Source organism: Tachysurus fulvidraco, chromosome 3 (assembly GCF_022655615.1).
Source record: "Tachysurus fulvidraco isolate hzauxx_2018 chromosome 3, HZAU_PFXX_2.0, whole genome shotgun sequence".
Taxonomy (NCBI): Eukaryota; Metazoa; Chordata; class Actinopteri; order Siluriformes; family Bagridae; genus Tachysurus; species Tachysurus fulvidraco.
This window is the reverse complement of record NC_062520.1, coordinates 25,333,717-25,352,646: the sequence shown is the minus strand read 5'-3', so window position 1 is coordinate 25,352,646 and position 18,930 is coordinate 25,333,717. Positions and strand designations below refer to the sequence as shown.

Below are 18,930 nucleotides of genomic sequence, written 5' to 3'. Positions count from 1 at the left end.
AATTTCAATCAACTGTACCCTGAAACCCAGACAGTGAATAAACTTTTATTATATATTTCAAAACAAATAGGAAGTCAATATGCAACGTATCTAGAACACCACATCAGGATTGTAAGGCTACAGTGAGATGATGGGTTTGGTATGATGGTATATGATACGGACAGATTCTGAAATATTCACACCAGCCCATTTAGCACCAAATGCCATACCACAGTCAGTCTGATGTTTGAGCTGAATGTAATCTGAACCATTTGATTTCTACTTATATGCTTTTCTACATTGTGCAGCTTCCACGTGATTGGCAGATTGAATAACTACAGTACATGAATCTGAAAATATACTGATATTCCTACGGTATACAATTTCCCTGCACAGAAAAAAACAGAGCCACACCTCTGTGCTGTGATTATAATCATTTTTCAATTCGATCTACTGTATAACACAGTATCTTCCATTATTCACGAGGTCATTATTAAACAGTCCACAAAGCCATACAAAGTGAGGACTTTTATACAGTATATAATGGAAGTAGGATGTCACTTAGATTCAGAGATAGAATCCAATTGTGACCAAGTTTGAGGATTATTTATTTATTTATTTATTTATTTTTGCACACCCGGGTGTAAACACATTATACACTTAGATTATATACCGACACTGGGAACCTCTGTTCACAAGCCTTGTGCAAATAAGCCTAAGGCTGGTATTTGCATAGACTGGTCTATTTTACCAAGTGAACACTCTGCTCTAGGTTCTTCCTTGTTGCGTGCTGAATCCCTAATAAGTAAAGATCCTGAAAAAAATTTTGATTAAATCCTACATGTAATAGGGTTTATTCCTAGATTATTCCTATACAGTATATATGTGGTATGTGCACATTCAATTCAATTCAAGTTTGTTTGTATAGCGCTTTTTACAATGGACATTGTCTCAAAGCAGCTTTACAGAACATAAACATAGAACAAAAGGTTAATGTAAGGAATAATATAAAGATTAATAGAATACAAAATTCAAGATTAATATTAGATATAATTAGTTCATAATGTGTATGTATTTATCCCTTATGAGCAAGTCTGTGGTGACTCAGGCAGCAGTGGCAAGGAAAAACTCCCTTAGATGGAAACCCTAAGAGGAACCAGACTCAGAGGGGAACCTCATCCTCATATGGGTGACACTGAAGGGTGTGATTATAAATATACAGTCTGATAAATGTTGTATTGATGCAAAAGATCACATGGAGTTCACATCTCCTCTTAGTATCGCAGAGACCAACTGGAGCTGGTAGATCTCTAGATGCCTCAGGATTCTCAGAGTCAGCCTCATCTCAGTGGAGGTCCAAAATCTTCATCGCACGGAAGATGATTGAAGCTGGTACATCTAGGGCATGTGGTTGCCTAATGGTTAAGGTTGTGAGTTCGATCCCAGGTCCACCAAGCTGCCACTGTTGGGCCCCTGAGCAAGGCCCTTAACCCACAATTGCTCAGTTGTATAAAAAAATTATGTAATGGCGTCTTCCACGTGCTGGAAATGTAAATATACCACCACCTAACAGATTTCAATGCCTTTCTAGTATATGAACACCATGTGAATGCTGTAAAAATAAAAACTATTATTTAATTACACATGTAGATGTCTTGTGTATGGTGTTGACTGATTTATTTACTTTGACACCTGTGCTTGTCAGTTATTGTCTCTAAAGCGTGGACTTACTTGGCTTGTGATTGGTACACGTTTGAGTCAGGGGGCGGGACGTTTGGGGAATTCTCTGCTGCGATTGGAGTAAAGCAACGAAAAGACGGACGACAGCTGGAAACTTACTGAAGACTCGAAGAGAAGAGAAGAGAAGAGAAGAGAAGAGAAGAGAAGAGCGCTTGTGGGTTTAAAAGGTTTCAGACCACTTGAGGTAAGCTTATATTCGTGCAGGAACAACACGATTTCTTGTTCGATAGAAACGGAATAATATGAGATACGAACTGAGACGTGGAACAGGATTGTGATGTGTTCAATACTTGTTGACTTTTGCATATCCGCAAACTTTCACTTCGTTTCCGGCTTAATGTATCCGCTGCGTTTATACACTATGTCTCTTTTAGCTCTTTAGTGCACTACAAGATGCGTATTAAACTGTTTATTTATATTCTGCTTAGTGCGCCTACACAGGGAACAACAGTCCTAATGAAATTCTGCCCACGTTTTGTTAGAGTTTTGTTCTTCAGGTTTATTATGTAGGATAAACAACCTTCTAATAGTCTCAGCTGTAAACCAAACTTGCTTTCCTGTTGTAAGAACTTTTTATTTATAGCCTTTACATCTGTTTATGTGATGACACATGGGCTGAATGGACTATATAAATAGTGCACTTTAGTGTCCTGGTGAAGGTAGTGAGTGGGTTTGTTATGGAGGTCTTAAGCAGTTAGATTAAGTTAAGACAAACTTTTTTTTTTTTTTACCTTTTTTGGTCATTTTCTGTTGCTGGGTCGAGATGGAAAATGACTGACGACGTTCTGAAGGAAGTCACATTATAACTCAAGATTACAGATATATTAAAGTGTTTGGGGTTTTCATAGAGGAAACAATTTCTATGTGAATCAACAGATGTTGATGCAATGTTATTTAAACAGATGATTTGTTTATGTTTATTATTCCCTGCTGTAAGTGCAAAGATTTGTATTCTGCATCTATTAAACATTTCATTCTGTAACATTTTAGAATAAAATGGTTTGTGTGAATCCTAAGGCAGAGATGAACCAATCCCACATCACACACAGTCACAAAAGGAGTTGATACAGTATTGATACAGACTGATTCATTTGTTTATTTATTTTCAGTAAGATCTTTATTCCGGTCAAGGTCACGGAGGCCTTTCCCAGGAACACAGAGCTTCAGGTGGGAATACGTTCTACGATTGCGTACTCGCATAATTCACTCCTACACAATTTATTTTGTAGGTTTTCTGAAGGTAAGAGGAACCCGGTAATCCATACAGACATGTGGGGACATGCAAAACTCACGAACCACAATAACATCCGCATCAGTCGATTGTAAATTTAGTCTTAATACCAAATTTCAACGCTGATATCAATACACAGCATTGGATTTGTGCATCCTGGACTTTAATATTGTTATGGTACTCAAAATAGTGTGCAGAGGTTTAGAACTTTTTGTGAATGTACTCTTAACTCTACACCAGTCTTCTTTCACATAATTTAAATAATGCATCAGAGGATATTTGGTGTAGATTAGCTGAAAATACCTGCAATGCATTGTACAGGAATCATTTGTTCATAGCATCATAGGGATGCATGGGACGCTTTGACTGGTGCTACATACATACATGCAATTTTTTTTTTTTTTTTTTTTTACATCTTTAAACCAACAAACACGATTTTGTCATTTGTGTTCAAGCAGAATACCGGTGTATGAAAAAATCTCTAAGCTATATACTCCACATTAATAGTCCTTTAAAAAAAAAAAATAAAAAAAAATGGTTCCACCTATTAAGCATTCAGCTCAATAGAGCGGCCTTTCTTACAGCCTTATTTTTAGCTCTTCTCTAATTCCACTATATCCTGAGTTCCCATCACAGCCAAGGGCTACATTTACTAAGCTCTCAAGGGGGAATTTCTATTAGCAGACCCAAATTACTGTGACAAGGATTAAAAAGATCCTTAATGTAGTGTGAAGTGTGTCACAAAGTACCTGATTAGTTTTTCTGGAGTGCTTTAGTGTTAATAAAATTCAGTATTTTATTGATTGATTGATTTTTTTTTTTACATATACAATAAATAGCATATTTTTATAAATAATATTTAAACTTTATATAAAATACGCTCGATTCTTCCTACTATGCGACATCCTTGAATATCGGTATTATAAAGAACATCTTGTATTGAGATATATAGACCAGTCGTAAACACAAGTGAGTGGCCTAGTTGGAAAAAGCCCCCATTTTTAGTTTTCTCACTTGTATTCAAGGCTTGTTCAACAGTAACTCTTTACTTTCTTTTGTTTTTCACCAGTGATGCCGAGTCTTCTGCTTCCGTCTTTCTTTCTTTCTTTCTTTCTTTTTTTTTTTTGTAGTCAGTGACCGCCTTAGTTACCCAGGTCTCTGCCAAAACACTTGCTGTCTGAAGGAAGGGCCCAGTAGCTGACAGCACACTGTGAGATAACTACTAATGAGGATAGTAATAATTCCAGCGAATTCAAATGTTGAGCCACTCTGATTTCTCCATTATGTCATAGGTCTGTTAATTTCCATTTACTCCCTACTCATTGTCAGATTCGCAGACAAAGAGCTGTGTCATTCAGCATTCAAATATGTGATGGAACATGGAAATGAATCTGCCACTCTGTTACCTACCCTGGCTGCAAAGATGTTGATTTCCTTTTGTCTCTTGCAGTTGCTGACCAGAGGCATCTGGGGCTATGGCCAACAACAACAGCACCAATAGCAACAGTTGGACCATTCTTGCTCCAGAGGTAAAGGTGCGTGTGTTCTGTTGTTAATGTAGGCATAGCAAGTTTGTGCGTGCTCCTTGTTTCTTTAAATGTTCCTCCTTGTTTCCTTCCCTCACTCGTTCGGATGTTCCTGAGTCTGTGAGGACAGGACAGAAGGAAATAAAAGACAAACGTTTACTAAACGAGACCCTGCACACCGAAGTGTCACTTTTATATGACTTGCTGCACACGGCATGACAGATCATACACACAAATCTGTGATTACACACCACTTTCATTCAGTCCTTGTGTGTAAAGGATTGGTTGATGAGAACCTTAAGGGAGTTAATATAAGCAGTCAAACGCTGAGAAAATGAGTTAGGGATTGGGTTGAGGAAAATAAGTTATGGAATATAACGTGAAGTTTGATCTTTGTTTTTATACAGGAGTCTGGAGTAGAGAGCATGGGTCCGCTGTCTGATGGGCAGGGAAAACCGCATGCCGAGCTAACTGTCACACAATCCTCAGCATTCGCAGACATTCCCACAGAGCAATCTCACCCTCCTGATTCTCCACAGGTTTGGGCTTACACCTGCCTAATGTCTTTCATTTCAACTTTAGTACTAGTAATTTGCTGATATTTATTGAGTTATGGACAATAGCGATAATGTCGGAGCAACTTAAATCATAATGTACACTACAATGATGGTGGGCAGAGGCCTCAGTAGTGCAAAAAACATGCACAGGAAATATTAACTGAAAATACCTTCAGCTCACTAGAACATATTTACAGTAACCCTTCTGGACACTTCGGGACATTTTTGTCTGTTAGGTGGCAAAGTTTCCTGATTGTATTTTTTGGCTATATCTTTCCTTATGTTTCTGCTAGAGGAATGATTTTTGGGGACAAATCTTTATATAATGTGTACTTTGGAAAGAGTATTTTGAATTCTTAACCAGGTCTATAATTTTCTGTATTCAAATTTTACACCCTTACGTGTGCTTCGAGACCAAAAATGTCCATTAATTCATTCATCCATTTTCTACCGCTTTATCTGAACTTCTCTGGTCACAGGGAGCCTGTGCCTATCTCGGGCATCATCGGGCATCGAGGCAGTATACACCCTGGACAGAGTGCCAACCCATCGCAGGGCACACACACACTCTCATTCACTCACACACACACACACACACACACACACACACACACACACACACACACACACTACGGACAATTTTCCAGTGATGCCAATCAACCTACCATGCATGTCTTTGGACCGGGGGAGGAAACCAGAGTACCCGGAGGAAACCCCCGAGGCACGGGGAGAACATGCAAACTCCGCACACACAAGGCGGAGGCGGGAATCGAACCCCCAACCCTGGAGGTGTGAGGCGAACGTGCTAACCACCAAGCCACCGTGCCCCCCCCCATTAATTTAAATTAATTTTTAATGAATAAAAGCTGTTACTCAACCTCAGTTCTAATCAATTAGTTTAATTAGTGTCACTAATTTGTATAAAAATACACACAAAATGAATTCTAAAGATAAAAAAAGTGAATTGGATTTTTTTTTACCTTTCATCACAGTCTGGGATATATCAAAGATTACTAACAACATTGGCTTTTATGCATTGTTAGTTTTTGTGCAGCTGCAGAGTAAAATTTGTTTCTCCATAATTTATTTTTCGCAGCCCCACTGACTGCCATTATAACCACATTTTTTTCATTGCATTGCCATGACATGAAAACAACATGAATTCTTTTTTGTTAATGGTTCTCTCCGCTGGAAAGAGGTAAAATTAGTCATTTTTACTGTGTGTTTTCGTGCGTGTGTGTGTGTTTTCGTGCATGTGCTTGAATTCAGGGTTTCAAGCAGGATTTCTGGAAAGCCTGAACATGCGCTCGTACACACACCCACGTAAAAAAGCCTGATTTGCACAGGCCTGTGTAATGGGTCATGGGTCAAAGTTTTACCTCTTCCCAGTGAAGGGAATCATAAACAAGCAAGAAAGCATGTTTTTTTCATGTCAGTCAATGGGGGAAAAACAGCCCTGATATGTATATGAAGGAGAAATAATTAAAATGTAATGCTGCACTAAAAGCTAACAATGCATAAAAGTCAATGTTATAAGTAATCTTTGACATATCCAAGACTGTAGAAAAAAATATATTTTTTTTATCTTCAAATTTTTTTTATTTTTTGTGTGTTTTTATGTACATTTGTGACATTAATAATTAATTAGTAAATAAAAACTGTGTATTTTTTTTTTTTTTAAAGATTTAGTAGTTTTGATTGAGGTTGATTAACAGATTTATAGAATATTAAGCTGATATATTTTGAGAAGTTAAATTCAGTGGACATTTCTGGCCACGAACATCACGAAAGGGAAGTGTATTTAAAGTGCCCACAAGGGATAAAAGAAGCTCAAAGCTCTGAATCAAATCTGTGTTTATTGAATTGAGTCATTCCTAATTTACAAAAATTACATATGGAGAAAAAAAATTTAATGATTAATAAGCTGAATAAGTAAATTCACATCTATACACATCTCTAGAAATGACAAAAACCTACATGGAAAAGTACAAAGAGCATGGGGGGGGGGTCTCACTTAGTTTACTTAATTCATTTCTGTATTTTGGTTTAATATGAATGAATTGGGTGTGTGGAGTTTGCATGTTCTCCCCGTGCCTCGGGGGTTTCCTCCGGGTACTCCAGTTTCCTCCCCAGGTCCAAAAACATGCATGGTAGGTTGATTGGCATCTCTGGAAAATTGCCTGTAGTGTGTGAGTGAATAAGAGTGTGTGTGTGTGCCCTGTGATGGGTTGGCACTCCATCCAGGGTGTATCCTGCCTCGATGCCCGATGACGCCTGAGATTGGCACAGGCTCCCGGTGACCCGAGAAGTTCGGATAAAGCGGTAGAAAATGAATGAATGAATTGTTATCATACATGGAGCACGGTTTGTCCTGAGTAATATCGCTCAACAGCAGTATCGAACAAAAATATGTTGTCATAAACTATACGCATGTTCTCATTTTCCCTTTTTTTTCCACAGTAGCAAAAAAACATTTTCAAAAAAAGATTTCATAGGATCTTGGATTTCCACTTGGGTTCATTCATTAAATAAGAAACTTTTAAACTCTGTTTTTGATGAATATTTAAAAACCAGGTTACAAGAACTATTTTTTGGATGGATTTATAATAAACCTGTTCATCAAAAAAAAAAAGGTTACCGCTTTCAGTTTACTAAACACAGCAGCAAGCTTTGCATGGGTGTGTGAGATCTGCATGTTGTTTACTAGGTGACGCCACTAGAGAGCAGTGAAGATGCAGCTGTTTTGCACAGTACCACTGCAAAAGAGGAAACAGCATCCAGCATCCCTGCTCATGTTGAAACTCTGACTTCTTTGACCCCTGACCATGGAGAGAAAGGTGTTGATGAATCCGCAGGCCAACCCCTTATTGATACAGAATCATTCTCTGACTCTTACACACACATCGGCCCTTCGCTCGGGTCCTCTTCACTTCTCGGGGTTGCAGAAGAAGAGGAAGGAGAAGAAGAGAGAATTTCACAAGGGGAAAAGAAGGGTGAGCTGTGGAAGAGTCTGAGAGAAGGTCAGACATGCATCATGCACATAAAATGTCCCAGTTTTACAGATGCACTAAAGCCAAAACAAAAAGAAATGTAACATATTTTATATATATTTTTTTCGTGTTGTCGTTTTGGTTGCTGGACTTAATGCGGAGTGACAGATATTGACAGGTCTGTTATGGAGTGCTTAGGCATTGCATGTGTGAATGCCACCAGGCAGCTCGATCTGTTTTGCATTAGACAGCACTGAAGTATGAGACGGTTAATCATCTACTCTGTGCATCTTGTCTATGCTACACTGTATATACTAACTACAGTGACTTCCACTGAAAGGGAAGATTAGGGAACTTTATTTCGAAACCATTTTTAAAATCATAATCAGCATTATGTAGCATCTCTGGAAAATTGTCCGTAGTGTGTGAGTGAATGAGTGTGTGTGTGCCCTGCGATGGTTTGGCACTCCGCCCAGGGTGTATCCTGCCTTGATGCCCGATGACGCCTGAGATAGGCACAGGCTCCCCGTGACCCGAAGTAGTTCGGATAAGCGGTAGAAAATGAGTGAGTGAGAGCATCATGTAGCAGTTGGACATGATTATTTCAAGCTTGAAGATAATAAAAAATATTATTCCATGTTGCTTTATTATAACATTTCCCTTATGGTAATCTTATATTTATCATAAATACTAGATAGATTTTTGCACCTAATATTTACATCTAATTTAATACCGATAAACTATTTATTCGTTCATCTTCACTAGCCACTTTGTCCACATTAGTGTTATGGCAGATCTGGAGACTATACTGATGCGGCAGGAATACAGTCTGGATGGGACACCAGTCCGTTGTAGGGCACACGCTCATTCACACCTACTGTAGAGGGAAGAATAGTTGGGAGAATAGAGAGTCTGGAGGAAGCCCACACATACACAGGGATCAAACCAGGGACCTTGGAGCTGTGAGGTGGGCAACACTTCCCATTGTGCCACCTCCACTAAATTATTGTCCACCATCTCTGGTTATGTAAACATAGTGTCGGAGTTCTAGTACGATGATGAAATATACATTTAGAAGTTTTATCAGCTTCATAATCACATTTGGTGTATCAGCGTGAGAAGTATTTTTCCTAGCCACCCTGATGCAATGTTAAATAGCACAATATTAAAGGGTCTCATTGTTCTTAGCAACTCTAGAAACTGGGTGTCTGCTGGATGTGGAGCAACTGCACAGGCACACTGATTTCCCGAGCCCTGAGGAATTCCAGAAATAGAACCCGATCTAGCGAAGTCCCAGTCTGTGTAAGAGCATAGCCTGAATCCATCGAGCATTATGGTGCAGAGAGAGAGAGATTAACACAGCGTTTCAGTGTGGAGCAGAACCGCTTGCTGAGATAATCGCACTAATGATGCATTAATCAGTTGGAATGAAAGAGGCATTAAACCAGACGTCTCTACAGCAGAGCTTAAATTTACTGTGGCTATTAGTGGATTTTCAGGGACATATAACTGAAATACTAACTCGAATCTGCTTTAAACTGCATTTTCTCTCCCTGACACTGCATTTTGACCGATGAACACACAAAAAGCAAAATTTTATTTTATTAGCTTACAGTCGCACAACACTTTTGAGCAGTGTGTTTGTGTTATGCGTACTGTACAGTTAGCACGACTACTCATGTCAAAACGAAAAGGGGGAAGATGATTTGCTTAACGAGCGGGAAACTCTATTAGGAAGGGAACACTTACACATTATTTACACTCACCAGCCACTTGAATACCTCTGCTCATTCATGCACAGTTATCTAATCAGCCAATCATATGTGCAAAGTGCGTAAAATGACGCATACTGTATATAAGTAAAGAGCTTCCGTTGGTGTTCATATCAGTGAGCATTAATATGAGGAAAAATCATACAAGACAGTCTCTCTTGGTTCAGTTCTGTGGGTGGAAATGCCTTGTTGAAGAGGGAGGTCAAAGAACAATAGACAGACCTGTCGGAGCTGACAGGAAGGCTACGGTTACTGAAGTCTTTATGCCCGTGGTGAGCCAAAAAGCATCTCAGAATACACAACATGTTGAACCATGAGGTGGATGGGCTACATCCAGAGAAGAAATGATCACATCCTACCTTCCTGTCAGTTCAAATCAACTCTGACCTTTCTTAATAATGAAGCTTTTCAGCTCACAGAACTCGCAGTTCTCTGCTGTGACACCATTGGCCGATTAGATAATTACATCAAAGAGCAGGGGTACAGATGTTCCTAATATTTTGGACGAGTTTATGTACTGTAGAAGCATAACGTATATCTATTTCCATACAGAGGGTACGTCAGAAGAGACCGTGAATGAGGGTGATGGATTACGGAGGAGAAATGTCTCTGTCCTGACCCCTTTGTACCATCGAGATGACCAGCAGGATGAGGAAGAGGCTGAGGAAGAGCAGTTCAGACATCCACTGAGAGAAGGAGAAGGAGACATCGGGTTCACTTTGAACAAGTGCATTTTTGGAGCGCTCATTCTTCTGGGCCTAGGCACCATATTCTTCTCTGGTAAAATATTTATTGTGGAATGCAGACTCTAATCTATAAAGTCATGAATATTTCCTGGTTGAGTTAAAGGGCTTGCTGAGACAGGGCTGTATTATTCTGCAGGTGTGCTCATGGACCTGGATGACGGTAGGGTGTGTGTGTGTGTGTGTGTGTGTGTGTGTGTGTGTGTGTGTGTGTGTAAAGAAGACAGTGAGTGAATGGAGTGATTGCAGCATATCGCATGCCTGGTATCTTTGAATAGAGATTGATGAGTAATGATTAATGTGATCGGCATGTTGCTTTAGGTGGGTGATTCTTCAGTTTCATTTGTTAATGACCGAATTATCAAAAAGTAAGACAATGGAACCGTTGATGTGATTTAAGCACAGTATCGTTATTGATGTTATTGATATAATTATAATATCCATTTTCACCTCCATTCCTCCTAAAGATGACGGTCGTAGTTGGGGTTGTGATGATGGCGCTGGAGAGTGTGGTCTAACACGATGCTCAGACTCTCTTGGCTCTTACAGTAGCTCTCGTGACTCTGAAGGCCATACAGTCGTATGCAAAAGTTTAGGAACCCCGGACAATATCCATGATTTTCATTCATAAATATTTGGGTGTTCAGATCAGCAATTTCATTTTGATTCAATTCAATTCAAGTTTATTTGTATAGAGCTTTTTACAATGGGCTTCATCTCAAAGCAGCTTTACAGAACATAAACATAGAACAGAAGTGATTTTGATCTATCAAATAACCGAAGGACGCAGTAATATTTCAGTAGTGAAATGAGGTTTATTGGATTAACAGAAAATGCGCGATATGCATCAAAACGAAATTATACAGGTGCATAAATTTGGGACACTCGTTACAGGAAGCGTCTAGATTCTGTTATTTCTGCTAAAGGAGGCTGTACTAAATATTGATGTGATTTATCTGTTGGGGTGCCCATATTTATGCACCTGTCTAATTTCGTCTTGATGCATTTGCGCATTTACTGTTAATCCCATAAACCGCATTTCACTACTGAAACGTTACTGTGTCCTTCAGTTATTTGATAGATCAGAATGAAATTGCTGATCCGAACACCCAAATATTTCTAAATGAAAATCATGGAAATTATCAGGGGTTCCTAAACTTTTGCATACGACTGTAGCTTAAAATTCTCAAAAGTTTTCACCCTCAGTGTATTAGGGTCATGAAAGGGATCCTCGCAGTGACCGTCACCTGAAGCTCTGCTTTGTTTGTGAGTCATGGTCACTGATGTGTGCAAATAACAATTATTATTTAGTAACAAACCTATTTTCTGATGTTTTCCGTAGAGCTAAAAGCAGATATCCCTTTAGTCACTGCTCCTGTTTAAACATGGTCCACCCGGGGACCCATTTTGTCTGAAGCGCTTGTTATCCGGCCACAGTAAAGAATTAGTCCTCTTCTCTCCTGTCGTCTCGCTCCAAAGTGATCCAGTTAGATCCTTCTCAGCATTTAAATCATGCCACAATGCATGGGAATGGTTGTAATTTCTGTATCATTCATATATTCAACCATTATTTTTGTAATATTTGGAGTGATTTATAGGAATTAACTTTAATCTACGATCTACTGTACAGTAAATTGCGAGGCAGTACAAGGTAAAATAATATGGAAAGAAATGACGTACGTGTCATGAATACATGGGGTATGAGTAGAATACTGAATAAGTGAGCTGTGCCTTGTGATACATTAATTATAATTTTTGGAATTATGGGATGTGCTGAAGTGTTATTTCTGTCTTCACACGTGAACCCGTGTAAGCAAATTGTACAGTACGAAAAGTAAACTTTTGATAACGTCAAGGTCCTAACAGTGAAACTTGAAGAAACAACCCCGTAAGCGGTGTGATGTGTACTGTGGAGAGCAACATGAGCGAAAACATACTTGTCAATGGACAAACCATACTCTTGTAGGTTGTATGTCCAGGCACTGAACATTTCATCAGGTATACATCTATACAGTCTCATTAGAATGGATGCTTGGTATGATTATGATGAGCTATGGTGCGAGTATGATTTGCTCATCTGTTACTACACATCATTCATTAGTTTGCCTCTTCCCCATTCACCAGTGGAAAGGGACCCCCACTGGCCAGATATACTGTATGGCTGGTAGACTCGGACTTTTCAATTCTGGTCTGAGATTAGTCCAGCAACCAAAACATCGTACGTGCAGCAGTCTGAAAACTCTGAAGAAAGGATTATAGATGTCTAGTATAAATATATAATCGAGTGGCCAGAATGTTTAAACAGCATCACACACACACACACACACACAACTACGGCGCTACCCTGCTGTATTATGAGCAGTCCCTTTCTGTTGATGGATGAAGTAGAAGAGGCTCCAGGTCGTTAGTTGTATACCTACAGTACGGAGTGTACCTACTGTATATGCTTACTCTATCTGATCACTCATCAGTGTAATTAAAAGGTAGGTTAGAAGAAGCTTTAAATAAATGTGTTCGCTGCCTGAATTGCATGACTTGAGTGAATGTCCAAATCATGTTTATGAACGAATGAAAGCTCATGTTACTTCAGTTGTGTGACAGTATTGACATGTCTAACAATCCAATTTATTCAACTTTCACTCTGCATGTTTACTCGCGTGTTCCTCCCGTATCTATTATATCTTCTTAATATTACACGGCCCTCGTAATTATTTAACGCTGTGCTTTTGTAATGTAGCTCTTGTTGTCTTGGATGAATTGACTCAAATGTTGCTCTCTACTTTTTTTTTTAGAAGATGCTGATGCCAAGGGCATGAAGTATCCAGAAGCGAAAAAGGTTAGTTCTAAGCTAAGCTGCAGTGTATTGCTTTGCTCCAGACTTTTCTTTGCTGTCTGCAGGAAGGACTTCGTGTTAAGTCTGTAATGAACGCTGACCTATTAGTTCCTCAGGAGCTCCTGGTTGCACAATTCCACTTGACTATAAACCTTTGTAGAAAGGGCGTTATTTACTGTAAAGTGTCACTCATACTGTATGACGACGAGGTTTTTTTCCTCATATCGTCTCAGGGCGGTTTTCCTTGCTCATTAGGGATAGATGTTCGAGATATATATAGTAACTTCATTTAAACTACAATGTTAGACTACAATAATGTCCTTAAGCTTCTGTGTGAGAGATTTTGCTTATAATGAAAAGGGGGAATTAAAGACCTGCAGTTTTTTTTTTGTTCCTGACGTTTCTGTATGGGAAGATCATGCACCAATTTTTAGACATGTATGACACACATCAGTATAAAAATTAACCTCTGGATACCTGCTGAAATACACTACTGATAGTATACTTGTGCTATGTTAGAGGTTTTTACAGCAGTTACCAGCTGCTTGACTTTGAATGCCTCCTGTTGCACATGTACAATATCCAGGGAAGCAAGTCAAGTCATATGCCTTGGTGAGTCAAATTCTTGGTGAGTGAACTCCAGAAATCGCAGAACAATTAACATGCAGTGATTAAACAGAAATTAAGAACAGTTTACATATGGGTGAAAAAATGTGCAAAATGCTCAATACCAGGTGAAATGTGCAAATGTGAAAAAGATGCAATGTGCTCATACATAGTCAGTACACACAGTGAACTATTAGACATACAATGATCCCTCGTTTATCACGGTGAATGGGGACCGGAACCCCTCGAGATACGGCCAATCCTACTTCGCGGATTTTCACCTAAGTTTGACCTTTTCACTGATGGTCATCATCTTCCTCTTCCTCTCGGGCTCACTAGAGGAATCTTTCACAGGGGCACGGCGCTTAGGAGGCATTGTAAGGGTTTAACGAAAAGTTAATTAATAAGTTAATAAATACGCTAGAAACAGTTGACAGTGTGAACAAGAGTGGCGAGATACAACAAGGGAAGAAGCTGGGAGAAGATTCGATGATGCGCAGTTAATCAGCTCAGATCTCACGCCGGGAACCAATCATGTGCCTTGTCTGAGTGCCCGTGGGTATGTACAAAGCCTCTGAGAGAGTTTCTATCTTTGTCTGTCATCCTGGGATGAATATTTTTGAAAAATCAGCGATGCACAGAGGCCACGAAACTTGAACCGCGAAACTTGAACCGTGAAGTGGCGAGGGATTACTGTATTTACAATGCACTACACATTATATACAATATGTACTTTTATGTATATATATATATTCTACATATTTATATTTATTTCTTGAGTGTATTTTTTGTACTGATGGCATAGTCCGTACCTGCCCCCCTGCTTCGTTGATGTTTATGTCTGTATGTATGTTTCACCTTTGACCTGTGAGACACGACATCTCGTTCCACTGCATGTCCGAACATGTAGCGGAATGACAATAAAGCTAACTTGAAAATCAATGTGTGTTTGTTAGGAGAGGTTGAATCCGGATGCTCTAGAAGACATACCTGGTGGTGTCCAGCCCCCAGAAATACTGGACAAAATGGCCAAGGGGTACGAGCAACTTGCCGGCTTAGATGAACAGCTTCAGGTAGTTTTATCTACTCTCATTGTTATCCTTCTGTTTTAAACTTCCAGCATATTCTACATTCTTTCCCCATTTTCTTTCTTTTTAATAAAAAAAAAAAACAGGAAGTGGAATTAAGGGCTGCACAGGAAGTGGAGGAAGACACCAAGGAGAGACTGTGGAGAGAGGAGCTGGAGGCAGAAAACCAGAGGATAAGAAAAGAGATGGATAAACTGCCTGTCCTTCAGAAAGAGTACGAGCAAGAAAAAGAAAGGGTAAAGAGAGAGAGTGAGAGGTTCATTAAGGAGCTCGAAGCACTTCCAGTATTGCAGAAAGAGCTGGAGCACCTAAGGGATAAAGTTACGGAGCTCACGCAGAATAAAGGTAAAAAGCCCAAGCATCTGCAGATGAATAAATGCTACATGTCACTCTGGTTTGTTTGTTCACCAATCAACATTTCTTCTGTCTTCTAGCGAGCGTGCAGGCTGGGACGCCCTCTGCTGGACAAGAAGAGGTACCTGGTAGTCCGGGGAGGAAAGAGAAAAAGGATAAAAAAGCTCCGCATAAAGAGAAAGATCTTAGGACAGAAAGTAAGGAGTGGAAGAAAGAGAAAAGTGTAAAGATAGATGAGCAAGGTGGCAAGGGGAAAAGCACGAAGGATCGTAAAGAGTGGGAGAAAGAAGAAGACAAGCAAGGGAAGCACAAGGGAGAAGGGAAAAACAAGCAAAAAGAACATAAGCAAGAAGATACCCAAAGATGGAAGCTTGATGGAGAAAAAAGAAAGCTTAAGGAAAGGAGTGGGAAAGGGGAGTGGAAGGGAGAGAAGAAGGAGAAATATGGAGAGTTTGTTGACAGGAAAGGAAAAGAAGATAAGGAGTTAAAGCAAAAAGCCTTGAAAAAAGAGGAAGACTGGAAAAAGGATAAACAAGCTAGTAGGAATAACAAAGAGTGGAAAGGGAAAGGTGAGAAAAAGAAGGACTGGAAAGAGGGAAAAGATTGGGTTGATGAAAAAGAGAGAGGTGTAGCAGGTGATGAAAAGTACAGTGAGAGAATCCAAAAGGAGAAAACCAAGAAAGGCAAGAAAGAAGAACACAATGACGACGTTGGAAAAAAACAAAGAGGGGAGAAGCACCAAGGGAAAGAGGGGAAAGAGAAAGACAAACCGAAAAGTAAACAGAAAACGGAAGGATGGAAGGAGGAGAAAAAATACAAAGACAAGAATCCTAAAAAAGAGGAGAAGATGAGCAGCAAAGGCAAACACGAGGCATCACATCATTCATACAGTGACCAAAAACACAGCAAAGACCACGTGCACGTCAACTACTGGGATAAACAGAGGGAGAAGATCCGTCACTTTTACGGGTCGACGGAAGAGTGTGCTGATGTCGCAGCTTGTGCACGCGCAGAGGGGCTTGCTCCCGTTTCCCAACAAGATTTCGAGACATTCGTCTCTGGTTATTTGACGAAACTTCAAGGACAAAGGGACCAAACTTCCAGAAAAGAGGAACTGAGCAAGCTAATCAGCGAGTTCTTCACTAACGGAGTCTTCGTCCACGACCAGATACCATTCAGTGAGTTTGTGGAGGATGTGGAGGACATTTTGGAAGACATGGCAGATGATGATGATGACGGCGATGATGATGAAGACGAAGAGCTAGAGAAAGAGATGAATGGATTTGCAACAGAGGCAATGGAGAACTTTGTGCTTCGGGAGAAAGAGGAAGAGAAAAGAGGGGGAAGTGGAAGGAAAAGGATGAAAGGGTAAAAGGGTAGCGTTCTAGACAGGATGTCGATTACAGTGTGTCGTGTGTAGTTCTAGCACTGAAGCCTAAAGCGTATCATTTGTAATATAAGGGTTCCACATTTACATGCACCTGTTTGGTTCAACACACGGAAATCTAAGCACTGCTACTGTAAAACTTTCCTGGCTGTGTGTGTGGGAGAGTGTGTGTGTGGGAGGGGGTGTGTGTGGGAGGGGGTGTGTGTGTGTGTGTGTGTGTGTGTGTGTGGGAGAGTGTGTGTGTGTGTGTGTGTGTGTGTGGGAGAGTGTGTGTGTGTGTGTGTGTGTGTGTGTGTGTGTGTGTGTGTGTGTGGGGGGAGTGTGTGTGTGGGGGAGAGTGTGTGTGTGTGTGGATATGTTCTGTAACATGATACCAGCTCTGCGGTTCATACTTGATGACATGAGAAAAACTCTGTTAATTACTCCTTAAATCTGCCCTAAATGTCTGCATAGAGAGTGTGTGTGAGTGTGTGTGTGTGATAGGGAGTGAGTGTGTGTGTGTGTGTATGTGTGTTGGAGAGAGACGGAGACGGTGTGCATGAGCGGCTGTGTGTGGCCGCGTTTGTGTGAGAGAGCGAGTGTGTGTGTGTGTGTGAGAGAGAGAAATGTCACTTCCTGTTAGTGACGACTGGTCCAGTTATTTTAGTTTGTGTTATGTTTTCCATGAACAACTATCTGTCACCATATGAAATAGACCAGAATAGAAATATGTACATGAGTTTTCATTGCAATTAAAGAGTTGCTTTTCTTATGCATCATAGAATGTTCAGTATACAGTATGGCTAAAAGATTGTACACCCATCGTGTTGAACATCTTATTGCAGATTTAGTCCCCCTTTGCCGTTATTATTTCCCCTTTTGTGTTCATTCAGCCACAAGAATCCATCCAGTGGGTGCAACACATCTGAAAGTGTTCAGTGGGAATGAGGTCAGGGCTCTGGGAAGTTCTTTCACTCCAAGCTTCAAGAGCCATATCTTCATGCAGCTCACTTTGTGTGCAGGGACATTGTGATGCTGGACCAGGGGAATTAATAAAGACACCGCAGACAGGGACATTCTGTACAGTTGTGTGCTTCCAATTTTATGGCAACGATTCTAGGAAGAACTACACATGGGTGTGATGGTCAGGTGTCCACATGCTTATAAAGTGTGTTGTTGTTGTTTTTGTTTGTTTGTTTGTTTTTTTTTTTTTTTGAAAAACATCACTGGCTTTATGTGGTTAGAAGAAGAAACGGCATTTATTCGTCACATATATACAATACAGCGTATATCCTAGCGTAGGACGTTGGGGTGCTAGCAGTGCTAAGATTTCTTCACAATGTATGTACTATAATTCCTGTTCTGCATCACATTTCCGATTGTGTGTGTTTTGCTTATTTATTAATTTTGTTTCTGTTCTTTGTTCTGTTTTAGCTTTGTGTTGTTTTAAAGATTGAGACTTGTTCAGAAAGTAAGTTATTAGTATTCTTACACCTACTGTAGTTCATATTTTCTAGAATAGACATGCACCAGCATGGACTCTTATTTTGGTGTATTGCACTTCACAGTTCGTTTTGTTTACAGTTGAAAAAACTATCGTCACTCGGTACAACCTATTAAAATATTTGTCCACATGTATGACAAAATATCTATCTTTTATTGAGAATTACAAAGCTATGAAGGTTTCGATTTGAAATGTCTTACCATGATCATTCTTAATAAAAAGTGTACAAATCTATGTCAAACACACGGCACAGATCTGAACAAGAAATTGCATTTTAGTTCAGATGTTATTAACCAGTTAACTATACTGTTCAGATACTTGTATTATGCAATAATTTAATAAGCACCATGAGTACTAGGGATCATGCATCATGCTAAAACGTCTGTGCTTGGGAATAGAGAATATCAGGGAACACAGTAAACCATATTTCTTGTAATTATCTTTTCATGAATTCAGTCAAACAAAACAGCGAGTTTAAAATAGCAACCTGCTGGTTTTTCAGTTCTGCTTGTACTTCTGTGGTGTAACCGAACGCTAACTCATGTGAAACTTTGCACATTGCACATTTCATTTGTTCACGTTTCTCTAATAAAGCTACATTTACTCAAGTTGTTTTTCTGTAACCAGTCTAATGGGAAATG

The 18,930-nt window shown here is 39.7% G+C and overlaps 1 protein-coding gene across 4 annotated transcripts; it reads left to right on the top strand.

Moving 5' to 3' along the window:
- Positions 1-1,797: 1,797 nt before the first annotated feature.
- Positions 1,798-18,897, top strand: pbxip1b (pre-B-cell leukemia homeobox interacting protein 1b). Of its 4 annotated transcripts, none has more exons than XM_027153103.2 (11): positions 1,798-1,903; positions 2,829-2,886; positions 4,401-4,479; positions 4,884-5,015; positions 7,741-8,053; positions 10,348-10,575; positions 10,678-10,701; positions 13,331-13,374; positions 14,934-15,050; positions 15,152-15,410; positions 15,500-18,897. In XM_027153103.2, exons 3-11 carry the CDS (start codon positions 4,426-4,428, stop codon positions 16,789-16,791), a joined length of 2,463 nt encoding a protein of 820 aa, XP_027008904.2. In that variant the 5' UTR covers positions 1,798-1,903; positions 2,829-2,886; positions 4,401-4,425; the 3' UTR covers positions 16,792-18,897. The 4 variants fall into 4 exon arrangements, with proteins under 4 accessions (XP_027008904.2, XP_027008918.2, XP_027008898.2 ...); XM_027153117.2 differs by having other exon boundaries at positions 4,401-4,485; positions 7,741-8,026; XM_027153097.2 differs by having other exon boundaries at positions 4,401-4,485.
- Positions 18,898-18,930: the final 33 nt, after the last annotated feature.